The 14,253-nt window shown below is 41.9% G+C and overlaps 1 protein-coding gene across 3 annotated transcripts in view; it reads left to right on the top strand.

The window, feature by feature from the left end:
- Nucleotides 1-14,253, top strand: part of Zfp521 (zinc finger protein 521) — a 285,737-nt gene that overhangs the window by 27,825 nt on the left and 243,659 nt on the right. For all 3 annotated transcript variants that reach the window (XM_006525819.3, NM_001360804.1, NM_145492.4), the window contains one exon: nt 5,784-5,963. Coding sequence is in view for 2 of the 3 variants with exons in the window: in NM_001360804.1 (NP_001347733.1) it covers nt 5,784-5,963 (180 nt within the window). In the remaining variant the exon portion in view is untranslated. The remainder of the gene's footprint in view (nt 1-5,783; nt 5,964-14,253) is intronic.

Genomic DNA, 14,253 nt, shown 5'->3' with positions numbered 1-14,253 from the left:
TTCCTTTTTTACATTAAAAAATTACATTACATCATTTAGTGTGACATTTTATGCGTGTGGTCGAGTGTTTTCATGCGTGTGTGTTTGTGTATGTGTGTGTGGTGTGTGTGTTTGTGTGTGTGCATGTGAGTGCATGTGCCCATGCCCATGGAATCTTTTGTGCCATAGCATATATCCATCATATTGGCCCCAGGGATCAAACTCAGGTCATCAGGTTTAGTGACAAGGGCCTTTACCTGCTGAGGCATCTCTGATCCCTTTTTTTTTTAAAGATTTATTTACTTATTATATGTAAGTACACTGTAGCTGTCATCAGATACTCCAGAAGAGGGAGTCAGATCTCGTTACGGATGGTTGGAGCCACCATGTGGTTGCTGGGATTTGAACTCTGGACCTTGGAGGAGCAGTTGGGTGCTCTTACCCACTGAGCCATCTCACCAGCCCCCTGATCCCTTTTTAAATACTTTGCAATGGAGCAAACCCTTACGTCTTTACTCTCCAGCTTTACTGTAGTATTAGGAGCAACATTTTTGGGGGGAAGATTTAGTTTTTAATGCCTTTAACTAATTAAGTTCTCCATGGTTATGGTCATGACAATGAAATCTATATTATCTGGAATTCATAGAGATAATCATATTTTAGATATCAAATCAACCCTGATTACCAACTTACTTAAATACTACATTCCCACAAACAAATTGAACTCATTGTGTTGGTTAAGATTGAGCAGTTCACACCATCGTTTCATTTGGTGAGGAGCTAGCTATGCCCAAGTGGACGAGTATTAGGAAGTGGTCTAGTTTGAAGTCTGTGCCCATGCACACGTGCAAGGTTTGGGCTTAATTTATGTTTCACCAGTCTCTGTGGCTAAGTGGTCTTCCTGCTTTTGTATTTACAGCATCACTAGAATCTTGTGTTTTTGCCACTCTCATAAAAACCAAGTCTGCTTTTTAAGGTAGGGCTTCATGCATGGAATTAACCAGGGAAAGCCTCGTTTATATCTCCTGCAAGGAGGACCAGGGCCTGCTCTCTCTCTCCCTGCCAGAAGTTTTTATAGTAATACTTTGTATCTCGGCTCTGGCTCTTACCATTAAATGTGCTTTTTATAGAGTAGCAAGTTATAAATGTAGTGCAGCTACGGCATATTAATCTTACTGCAGAGATTTAATGAGGCAGTTGTTTTGCGATGGACACTATTGGGAGAGGAGAGCGACAGAGTTTTACTTCATCACCGAGCTGCAGAAATATTCCTTGCCTGGTAATAATTATAACCACATGATCTCTTCATTTTTCTTTCTTTTGCTGGTGCTTTTCCATGCAAAAGTGGCTTGGAAGGAGGTCCATTTCTGGGCAGCAGAATGGCTCGGAAATTGGGCTGTTTTCTTAGTAGTTTGACATTTTAGCTTTGATCAGGCATGGAATCCTTGTTGCAAAGAGAGAAATATGTAAGATGGTGTCAAGCATTCAGATAGTCCCTGCCAGGCCACTGAGATGGCTTTTAGGTATTCATTACTTTTACTTGACTTTTATATAGGTTATAAAAAAGTAAATGTGGTGAAACCTCATTTTTACATGGACAGAATAGAATTTCTGCTGGTTGGCCTTAAGCTGATCCCACACTTGAAATTAATTGAAGTCCATACCTTTATTGCCTCCAACACTTTTAAGCCAGGGCAATTTTTCATTTTCCCCAAAGTTGTAATTTTATTAAACCAAGTTGAAGCAATAACAGTCCTTGAGAAGAAGAGGAAGGAAAGAACTACCTGCCAGAGACCATAATGAGAGGAAAATCATGCCTCTTTCAAATCCTCATTTGTAGGTAATGTTAACAAAACTGGAAACAGAATGCCACCATTTATTGTAGTAATAACAGTTGTGCCTCTGTTCCAAAAGTGAACCTTTAGTTCAGATCAGAACACTATAAATCCAGGGTCCCACAGCCCCCTTCGAAAGGATGACCTGGAATGTTGGGTTAGCAAGTGAGATCCTTTGTGATGGAGGCCACATGTTGGGGTAGCATCATTTGGGGTAGCGGGAGAGAGAGGCGCCTGAGGTACAGTGTGCTTTGCAGTGGCCCTTTAGGGGGCATGATGGGGGCTATTTTAAAATCCTGCCCTGTGAGAGGGTTTATAGGCAACAATGTGGTTGGAAGAACAAATGTCCCTCAGGCAGCAGGGCTGGGGGCAGGGCGACACTTACAGGCATGGGTCTTGTGTTTATAACCCCTTAGACTGAAGTCAGGGGTTTGAATGACTAGCAGAGTAATACAATTATTTTTTATGATTGGATCTCAAAGGACTTTATAAAAACTCCATCACTGAGGCCATGTGCAATTACTGAAGTGTAGCCACCTGTGGGAAAGAAAATGGTTGACAAGGCAAGCTTTCAAGATGCTTCACACACCCACTGGCATCAGGACCAGGGACCCCTCACACAAATAAACACATCTTTTCAATGGCCAAGAAAGAATTCCTGGAGCAAGTGGAGGCTGGGGGAAAAATGTCTCATCACAAAGAAAGAGACTGAGAATCTAGTACTCCCTACACGGAGGCCTCATAGGCTATAATCGAACCCGCCTCCCAGAGGGTCCCACTTAAGTGTTGACCTAAAAACAAATCCGCCAGTTGGCTGGAGCATGCATCCTAAAGTTGCAGCACAAGTGAATAAGCTTGACTGACTTCAGTCCCCAAAGGGTTTTATCTGTGAACCCAGAAGTGCAGGCAAAACATTTTTATTAGTCTTAAAATGACCCTCACTCTAATAACCAGCCACAGCGATGGAAGCGCAGGCCGGAGCTCCTCCTCAGCTCTGAAGAGCAGAAACTCTGTGCATTCATATTTGGTTAGTATCTTTGATATCAGATTTTTGTAGAATACTCACAATACTGAATAATAAGGAAAGAGACGTATCCTTTCTCTCTGCATATTACTTAAAGTATTCAGTCTCTTTACTTACAAACAAACAGGCCTGTGAGTCTGCTGCCTAGCATCTAAATAACCACATTAACATTCAGACCCTAACACCCACATTTCCCTGAATGCTGTCAGTTTTTTCAGAAACTGAAACTCAGGCTAAACAAGGACGAATATTCAGCATGTGCATCCTGCCCCTAGCAAGCATTTACTGGCGTGGGGTCACTTTTTCGAAGTGGGACAGTTATTTCCTTTTCTGAATTGCCCTCTGGGTTGGCAGCCTTTTCCTTCTTGGCTTTGGTCTGTGAGAGCTCTCTGGACCATTACCAACGTGTTGAGTCTGTAACTCCAGATGGAACATTTGAAGGCAGGAAACGCCAGTGAGGTGGGTCATAACGTGTCAGTCTTAGAGAATGTAGGTATGTGGACGCTTTTTAGATTTGGAGGCAACTGGTCCCTTCCCATTTACAAAATACCAAGAAGGGGCCCTTTCCCTCCTTCTTTAAGGCATTCTCTGCCCCCTCTTCCCATTATTAAATAATAAGAGGCACTCACCTGGAGATGGTGCTGGGCTGCACAGAGAGTGAGGCGAGAGAGAAAGGTCCAGTTATATTTTTCCCCAGAGAGGATCTGTGGAAACCTCAGTCAATATATTGAGATGGGTAGTGTGGTAGGTGTTGACATAACCATATTTCAGATATCAAATCAATCCTGATTACCAACTTACTTAAATACTACATTCCCCAAAACAAACAAACAAATGAACGAACCAACACTAAATGGCCTACTGTTTGGGGCACTTGCCTCTTTCATGACCCAGTGAGATTACCTATACATTGAAATTAAAGTCGACTTTGGTTTTTCCAAATCATTTGAAGGATAGTGATGCTGTTACATTAATTTCAGATTCAGAGGAAGGCTTTGAACAATGGCCAGACAGAAAGGGACACGCAGTGGGCTTCCTCAGAGAGTGTGACCTGCAAGTTAGCAGGCAGCCCACAGTAGAGGCATCTGTGAACTTTCCAAGAAAGATTTGGCAAATGCAGATCTTGTAGATTCTTGGCTGTAGAATTTCAACTATTCAATGAAATATCACATATCATGTATTTAAATAATCCGGTATAGTACAGTCATTAAAAGTAACAGAGTCATATCGAAAATGTGACTTTAGGTAATAAATTTGTTAGGTACCTTGATACAACCCATTTGTAACTGACATGGATTAGACAAGATCTTAAGATAGGAACTCTGACCTGGGGCTATGGCCCCGTGGGTAGGCTGCTGGCCTAGCATGTATGAAGCCGTGGATTCTATCCCACACCACACAAAACAGGCCGAGGGGTTCCTGCCTCTTAGCCTAGCACTGTGGCTATGAAGGTAGAGAGAACAGAAGTTCCAGGTTATCCTCAGCTACATAGTGAATTTAAGGATAGCCAACACTTTATCTAAAGACAAAACATTGAAAGTATGGTGTATATCTGATTGTGGAGGACTTTTCTACAGTTAGAAGTTAATATCCCCCAAATTAAGCTTTGATGATTCTGATTTCTTCTAATGTAGCTCCCGTTCCTCCTCCCCTTCCTGCATGCCTGACATCCATTTCCTTCTCTTATTCCTCTCCCCTTTATCATTTCTACAGGAACAAAGGCATTAGTGTATGAGGGAGGTCTTCCTCTTCTTTGCCACCCATCCATCCATCCACCCATCCACCCACCCATCCACCCACCCAAACCCACCTCTCTCTCTCTCTCTCTCTCTCTCTCTGTGTATGTGTGTGTATGTGTGCCTGTGTGTGTGTGTGTGTGTGTGCGTGTGTGTGTGTGTGTATGTGCATGTGTGTGCGTGTGTGTGTGTGTGTGTATGTGTGTGTGTGTGTATGTGTGTGTGTGTATGTGCGTGTGTGTGTGTGTGTGCGTGTGTGCGTGTGTGTATGTGTGTGTGTGCATGTGTGTGTGCATGTGTGTATGTATGTGCGTGTGTGTGTGTGTGTGTGTGTGTGTTTCTAGTTCTGGTGATGGTTGGTTTCTCTATAGTGAACCAAAGTGACAGCATATAAGCATATATAATCAATATATGGAAGTTTTCAGTACATACAGTATCTGTGCCTTGCTCCTTATCTGTCCTGCCATTTGGTGATCATTCTTATGATACAGATAGGACTATTTATGGTTTGTACAATGTGCAGCTTTGCCATCCTGATAATGTCACTTTAGATTGTTGACTCGATTGTAATTATAATTTTTGTTCGTATCTATGGGGTTTTTTTTCTGTATAATTTGGAAATCCAAAAAACAGAACAACATGTTTTTGATGGCCTTTGTGCTTGGAAGGACGCTTGACTGGGTGGCGGAGCTTGCTTTGCTCTCACTACATCACAGATAATAGAGTAACTGTGCATTTTGACCAGTTTATAAGCAGAGGTCAATTTCTTGCCTATGGTAATTAGCTTGGCTGACTCTGGGCTTTTGTATGGTCTGTTAATTTCCCATGAAAGAATATATTTAGCAGAAAGAGGTTCATTCTTAGAAGTAGTTTCTTTTTCCTTTGCATTGAAGACTGTTTATTTTTAAAGTGATTTATCTTTCTCTTTTAATGAAAAACTTCTAAAAGGCAGTTTAAAAACACAAAGTGAAGTTTAAGCATGGTTTGTTTGAAGGGGCGGTGTGTGACAAGGCCTATACAGTTGGGAGAAAGCCTCTGCTAATAATACCAATGGACGCTTCTGATCCTGTGTATTACATTCGGAGACTGAGCCCTCTGTTGCAGCTTCCAGGGAAATACCGCTTCTGGTTTTGGTAGCAAGAAGATGAAATGCGACTTTACGAGAACCCATTTTTAAAGCTCATACTTACAGTCTCAATTTTCTTTCAGACCCCAACTGTAAACTTGAAGACAAGATTGAAGATGGGGAGGCAGTAGACTGCAAGAAGAGGCCAGAAGACGGGGAGGAGTTGGAGGAGGACGCTGTGCACAGCTGTGACAGCTGCCTCCAGGTGTTTGAGTCACTGAGCGACATCACAGAGCACAAGATCCATCAGTGCCAGCTGACAGGTAAACAGTGCCAATGCTGTCCCCACTCCCCATGCTGTTCTACTGATGATTTTTTTTCTTTCAGTTTGTCCTTTTGTGTGGTTTCTGCCTCTAATTATTTTGCTCTGTACAGTTAAGACCCTAGGAAAGCTGAACAGGGATGTGGAGACATAGTGAGGCCATCTATGAATATGTTGTGCTGGGTTCTTAGCCAGCTGGAGATGTAGACTGTTTTCAGGGTGGTTGGCTGGACAATCCTGACTAGGTGTATTTTTCTAAAAATTCCTGAATGGTTGTCTCGGGCAGCCTCAGTGTTGAAGTTCTTTAGAGTATGTATTAGGTATGCGTGTGTCTATATGAATGCATATACTTCCATATATACACTTATTTATATATACACATATTTATATATGAATACATGCATATAATTTTGCTTACTTTTTTTCTGAAATGTTGGGAATACAGTGGGATATTAGATGACTAAAATAAAACAAGAACTCTTTTAAGTAGTTTTCTAAGTTTGCTAACATCTATTAACTTATTTTAGTTTAAATATCATCTCTTCAGACAAACCTTCTCTGGATCCTGCTCTAAGTCAGATGCCCTTTCATATTCTTTTGAATGACCACACTTTAGGCTCCAGCATTTCTTTTGTTGTTACTCTTCTGGGCTATCGTTTCATTGTTGCTATAATAAAACACTGTGACCAAAGGCAACTCAGGGGGGAAAGAGTTCATTCCATTGCACAGCTTATAGTCTATCAAGCAGGGAAGTTGGGAACCTGGAGGCAGGAACTGATGGAGACGTCATCAAAGAGTAGAGTGCTGCTTACCAACTTGTTCTCTGTGGCTTGCACAGTCTTTATTCCTATTGCACCCAGGACTACCTGCTCAGGAGCAGTACCATCCACAGTGAGCTGGGCAGTCTCATCAATCATGAATCAAGAAAATGCCTAACACAGTAGCTTACTGGCCAATTCCTACAGAGACCTTTTCTCAATGAACACTCCCCGGTTTCCAGATGCTGCTACTTTGTGTCAAACTGACATAAAAACTAGTCAGGACCAGTAGCAAGTGAGGACTTCACATAGATGGCTGCCACTGCGTTATTTACCTAACCCTTACTACTTAATACCTGAGCACTGCAGTTCTCACCAAGGGGGTTCATTTCCTGCCTCCATCATTAGACTTTGGGCTTATGAAGGGTTAGAGCTGTGCCTCCACCCTTGCATTGGCTGAGCCCAGCACAGTGTTGGGATATTACTTAGCTACTCACTAAGGCTGCCATGATACTTTGCTTTGCTGTTTGCTAGAAGAGGAAAATGTAACACTCTTCCGAAACACAGCATGTTCAGTGTAATGACTGAATAAAACTGGAACTTGTAGAATATATTCCTCCTCAGAATATAGTTATCTTTGATATGCATGGATTTGGTGTCTCTCAATTCTACCACCTGTTCATCAAAAGTATTTGAAAAACATTTTGTTCACAGGTAGACTCTATTCTTTCTTTTTCTTGTCCTTGTTCCCTATATGATAAGAACAACGGCTCACCTAGCACTTATATTATAAAGCTAGTAATAGAGACAACTTAGAGTATACAGGATGATGTGTGTGGGGGTGCGATTCTTCTATGCCATCTGCAAGGGACACCTGTGAATTGTGGTATCCTCTAGGGAACTATGGTTGATCCCTCTTGGTTACGGAGGGTGAGCAGATACCAGGCAGGGATGTACTCTGTGTGTTGGTTGGCTTGGCTATACGACCATGGACCACAGAATGTCTTGCTCACTGTTGTCTACGTCATCTTTCACTCACTGAAACCGCCACAGCCTCTGTACTGTGTGGGCAGACATTTCCTTCTCTGTCTCTCTCTCTCTTCCCAGCACAGTCTTTCTTTCACTAAGGATGGTCAGGGGATGTATTTGGTAGACAAGTTGCTCTCCCACTGTTTTCCTAGAATATTTATATTTGTGTAAGATTTTAATGGGTGTTTCATTTTAACAAGGTTTCCTGAGCAGATTATTGTGGCAGAGTTGGGTGGAATCCAGGAAAACAGAATTCGTTATTAAAGTGCACCGTGGCTGGTCTCTTCAAGGGGAGAGAACTGTGAACAACTTTATTAAGCTGTGTGGTCTCTCTTGTAGGAAAGGCCCCCTTTTTAGGATCATTTGTCCCCTACTCTCTTCTTTGACATGAACCTGACATGGCCTGAACCTCACAGAGATCTCCCTGCCTCTATCTCCCAGATGTTGGGATTAGAGGCATGTGGTTAGAATGATGTGTACTGACCGTTTTCCTATTTTTATAACTTTGTAAGATTTTAGAGTAACTTTTATTGTAGTATTATTTCGAATGTATAGAAAGCTTACGAGGAATTTGTAGACCTCAGTATTAGTTAATTGGCTATGAGGTGCCTATATTCTATATTATTTGTCTTCTCCTTTCTTCTCTTGCTTGTCTTGCATTGCTTACCATGATTTTCTTACTATTTGAGTAGTCTCAAAATATTGAACCCCTAGAATGCAGCTTCTGTATTTCTAGGGGACCACTACATTTTTCCGACCAATGTGTAGTTACTAGATTCAAGAAAGTGAAAAATTGTTTAAAAACAAATTAATGCTCATCTTATTATCTCTGATATCTGATCTATAATCCAAAATTATTTCAATATTGTTATTGATAACCTTCTCTGTTTTGCCTAATCCTGAATACAGCTTCATGTATAACTAGAATGCAGCTTCTGTATTTCTAGGGGACCACTACATTTTTCCGACCAATGTGTAGTTACTAGATTCAAGAAAGTGAAAAATTGTTTAAAAACAAATTAATGCTCATCTTATTATCTCTGATATCTGATCTATAATCCAAAATTATTTCAATATTGTTATTGATAACCTTCTCTGTTTTGCCTAATCCTGAATACAGCTTCATGTATAACTTGTAATTGTCAAGACTCTTGTGCCTGTTCTAATCAGGAATTTTTCTCCACCTTCCTTTGTATTTTGGGGGAGGGCACTTTTATAGAGTACCTGACACACTTTGTAGGATATCCATCTGAGTGGGTTTGATTGCTTCCTCGTGGTCACGTCCAGGTTCTGTGCTTGTGGCAATGCCACTAGTCTGATGTCACCCCCTCTTTACTATTGCACCCTGGTCGTAAATAGCATTAGTTCATTCCAGTGATGGTGACGTTAACACCGAAGACTTGCTTTCCATGGTGTCTACCAATCTTGTTCGTTGTAACTTACTGTGAACTTTTATTTACAGTGCAGGGACACGTCATTGTAAGATGCTGTCCTAGCTCTACGTCACAGAACTTCAGTCACTGTTGGTCTCCATTGATGTGCCAGAGTCCTTGTTACCTGGCTCAGTAGTATTTCTTTTCTTAATAATTCATTTATTTGTATCATCATTGATTTTTAGATTACTTTACTCAGTGATTCATTGTTCATTGTATGTATGTATATATGTATGTATGTATGTACTAACTGTCTGTATATCATCTGGTCATCTATTGATCCATCATCTATTTGTCTGTCTTCATGTCCATACATTTACTAATCATCTGTCTGTTTGTCCATCCATTCATCCATCTATCTCCATCCATCCATCCATCATCTAACTATCTTTGCATGTTGAGAATTACAAGGCCATATGCTGGATAGGTTCTTACTACCGAGCTACATCTCCAGCTCTCTGTCAACTTTTCAGTGTAATTACTGTTCTAGATTTAGCCAATGAGAATAATTTTCAACTATATCCTTAAGTGTCGGTTTAATATGTTTGTCATTATCGGAGGACCTGCTTTATTTCTGGGACAAGCAAAACTTCTGGATCACCAGGGCATGGTAGCGCACGCCTTTAATCCCAGCACTCGGGAGGCAGAGGCAGGAGGATTTCTGAGTTCGAGGCCAGCCTGGTCTACAAAGTGAGTTCCAGGACAGCCAGTGCTATACAGAGAAACCCTGTCTCAAAAAAAACCAAAAACCAAAAAACCAAAACAAAACAAAAAACAAAAAAACCCAAACCTCTGGATCATGTTCTTTTCTTGTCTAGTCATGTCCTGCGATCTTTTTTTCTTGTCTAGTCCTGTCCTGCGGTCTTTTTGGTGATTATTACCATTTTTTTTGGTTTTGGTTGGGTAGTGTGATATCTGGGTTAATTTTAGGAAGTAGGGTGTTTAGAAGTCAAGACTTGACAACTGTGTGCTCAGTGCTATATCTTACTGTCTATAGAGCTTTCCGCTGACTGAACCAGTACGTGTACAAATATGCTAATATGATTTGTAATATACACATAACAAGACCTGTAACCTACTCCCACAGAAGTGAGCACACCCATTTGTATTTTCCTTGGAGTCTAACAAAAATGATATTTCCAATTCAACCTAAGGTCTCAGGCACACCCCTTCCTTTCTTCTGTCTCTGTTGGTCACTGTCTTCTGCGATGATAAAAACCTGCCTGCTGCCATCCTCAGTGAACTGAGTCATTTGCTTGAGCCTAGAATACACCTTAAGTAATCCCACATTAGCTGACTCATATAACTGTGATAAGCATGTCAACCGATTTCAACTTAATATCTTCTGCAGTTGGTAAGTATCTTTTAATGCAGTCTTTGCATAGAATACAATTAACATGTGAGTGTGCATTGTGACTTCTTGGCAGAATGCACTGTATCTTTTCCACATGCAGATTTTCTCTGACTTTCTCTGACGTTACAGTCTGTTCTTCCCTGTCTTCCTCCTCAGTCTCCACCAGAAGTACCCAGGTCAGGAGTTCTTTAACCATAGACGCATTCAGCCTGCTATAAATGGGAGTGTACACTGTAGTCACTGTGAACTCTTCTCTGCATCTCCGTCTTTGGTGTCTGTGTCACGGGAACTGTCTGGAGAGGTTTGAAAGTCTGTGGTTTTTGTGTGTCGCCTTTGAGGGTGTTCCGTTGTGTGCCTGAGCTGCACTGTGTATCCCCTCGTTTTGTTGCCGGATACTATGATTGCTTTCTCTGTTCTTTGTTATTCTGAACTAGGCTGGAGTGAACATCTGCCTTTCTTTGGGTTAATCTGCTTGGGTTGCTGGCAGGAGTGGAGGGGCTGGGTATTGAGGAGGTTGAGGAGGGAAGATGCCTGTTTGTAGAGACATGTTCAAGCTGGTTCCCAAGATGTTTTGTTTGTTTGTACTCCTGGCAGCAGTTCCTGGCAGCAGTGGGCGACTTCCGGTGACCATCCGTCCAGGCCAGTGTTCACACTCCCATCTTCTGAATTCTGTCTTTCTTTTGGGTATGAATTGACCTTCCTTGTGGATGTGCTTACAGTTGCCAGTTTATGTGCACCAAGTTGACTTTGTCTAATGGCTCTTTTCCTTAGAACACAGATTTTTGGGAAAATCCAGGATCTTGCTATGGCTGGCCCATAACTTACTATGTAGACCAGGCTGGCCTCAGACTCTCTGCCTCCTGAGTGCTGAGATTCAAGGCCAGTTCCACCAACTCCACCTGAGAGTCCTACTACACACAGACAATTAGTAAGACACTGTTCTTATGTGGAAAGCTGGTGCGTTAGATGAGGCTTTCGCTCATGTAGAATAGTGCTTATGCGAGCACAGCCTTGGATGTGCACTGACCAGTGTGAACAGAGCCAGTGAGCAAGCTCCTCTAAGGTGAGAAGTTGCTGTCCATCCTGCTTCGGGATTCATTCATTCATTCATTCATTCATTCATTCACTCAACCATTCATTCCTTTGTTTAATTCTTCATTCCTGTGGTATTTAGAATCATATCAGGGTTCCATGCTGTACTTTTGACTAGTTTGTGGATTCTTCATTCTTCTACCTTCTCCACCCTTTCAACTCCCTATTACTGGATAGGAGAGAAAAAAAGATAGAGAGGAAAGGGGGCGACATTATCATTAGACTACTTCTTGCCGACTTGGGGTGTCGGGTTCTTTGGGGCAAGTTTGATCTTTGCTGTCAGGATATTGAGTTTCTTCTTCTTACCCCTTTGTGCACTGCTACTTGACAAACTGCAAAGGACAGCGTCCAACCAACACTGGGCCATCTGGTTGTTCCTGCCTGGGCTCTAGCATTTATATCCTCTGAAACGTCCTCTAAATTCTAAAGTCACATACTAGCAAAAACTATCAACAGCTGGCAAAATCACGCCCCTGCTAGATAGAGCACGAGACAAATCATACTCAGCTGCTGTTGACAGTGTGAAGCAGCCATGTATCCCCACAGCTAGGATTTAAACTAAAACACATCCTTTGTGTTTTTGTTTTTGTTTTTTGTCTTTTAAGAAACCCAAATCCTCACAACACCATGTTTGGCAAACCTTCCACCACTGAGCTATTACACACACCCCCCATCCTAAAGTTACTTTAAAAGTTAAACATTGAAAGCCAGCACTGCATTCTCCTTACTGAGCATGCGCTTCCTATGGAGTGCCTGGCTGACACTTACCCTTATTTCAGCTTCACGGACCAGAGAGAAAGCAATCACTCCTGTCTGACTTTAATGGTATCTGCAGAACATGGTATGGTGTAGGACAGCTAATATTTATGGGTTAAATACTGATTTTTTTCCTTTAAAAGTAATCAAAATTTGGTCTCTCTTGATCTAAGGCTTTGAGAAAGCTGCAGTCTGGCCTATGCTCACATAGCTCAACATTTTAATTAAAGGTCAAAGAACAAAAGTGACTTACTGAATGAATCATGTCAGAAAAGGACAAATCTAATGGGTTTTGTTTCTGTGTACAAAAAAAAAGGAACAAATAAAACTGAAGAAGAAAAGAGTGATTGATGGTTCTGATGATGATACTGGTGGTGATGATGATGGTGAGTGTGTGTATGCCAGTTTTTCTCAACCTGTGGGTCGAGACCCCTTTGGGAGGTCCAAAGTCCACTTACTTCACATGGGGTGGCCTAAGACTGTTGGAAAGCATAGATATTTTCACTGTGATTTTTAACAGCAACAAAATTATGTTAGTAAATTGTTATGAAGTAGCAATGAAAATAATTTTATGGTTGGGGGTCACCACAACATAAGGAACTGTATTAAAGGGTCCCAGCACTAGGAAGGTTGAGAACCACTGGTGTGTGCATTTGTATTGGTGGGTGGGACTATGTTTAGGGATGTAAAGCCAGAGAGGGAAGAGCAGAAATCACAATAACCACATTAGATGAAGGTGTGTGAGTTGAAATTTGCCTTAGCTGGAGGAAGCCGTCCAGTCTGCTCAGGAGAAGATTAAAGACAGGAACAATTTTAATTAAAAGGGTGATGTTGTGCCTTTTGGTGGAAGTTAGGAGACGGTGCTCCTGAGTTATCTTCCAGCTGCTGTAGTCAACTCTAGAAACCACCTGTTTTTAAAACAGTGGTGGCACACGCCTTTAATCCCAGCACTTGGGAGGCAGAGGCAGGTGGATTTCTGAGTTCAAGGCCAGCCTGGTCTACAAAGTGAGTTCCAGAACAGCCAGGACTACACAAGAAACCCTGTCTGAAAAAACCAAACTAAACCAAACTAAACCAAACCAAACCAACCAAACAAACAAACATCCCTGTGGATAGACCAAGCTGATGTAGCAAAGTGGTATTAGTGTTTCTTCTTTTCTCTCTGGTCCACGTTTACCTTCACTTTTTTGTTTCATTGGTTTGGTTTTTAGCTTTATCTGCCCTGTTTGTACATTTGTTACCTTGCCTCTGGTTCTTGTCCATTCTCAGACTCCTGATTTCCTTTTCTATACCCACCCCTTTCCTATTTTGTGCCTCTCATCGGCTCTTAAGGAGTCTCCAGTCATTCTGTGATGCGTGTGGACTCATCCCGTTAATCTTGTTGCCTTTCTTTAGCTGCTTGCCCCTGCCCAGGTAGACTGCAACCTGGAGGTATTTCCACAAATCATTTGTGTGAAGAAAGAGTGACTCTGAGTGGTGTGTTCCAGGACTCAAATATAGAGTAGAATTAGGGAAAAAAATAAAAGTAGCCACATGTCTCCTGGATTTATAAAACAGAACACAGGTGCCTGATGGTCTGAGGCCTGGGGGGGGGGTGTCACACAACCCCAAGGTTGCTGGGTTGTTCTGCTGTACGACAGCCATAGAAATCCTACCTTGGCTCTTTCGTTCTCTTGACTACAAGATTTCTTGGTAACTTCACATCTATTTCTTTGGTGACTTTTGTCTCCAAAAATGATGCAGATTTTTTGGCCAGTCTGCCCCAGTGAACACAGGTTACCCTATACCAACAAACTTCAGTCCTGGAGGAGCTAGCCTGAGCCAAGCTGTTCCAGGTGATGAGATAGCAGAGTGGCCTTGACTGGTGCA

This window comes from Mus musculus, chromosome 18 (assembly GCF_000001635.26).
Source record: "Mus musculus strain C57BL/6J chromosome 18, GRCm38.p6 C57BL/6J".
Classification (NCBI taxonomy): Eukaryota; Metazoa; Chordata; class Mammalia; order Rodentia; family Muridae; genus Mus; species Mus musculus.
The sequence above is the reverse complement of the archived record's forward strand: the minus strand, read 5'-3'. Positions and strand labels throughout refer to the sequence as shown.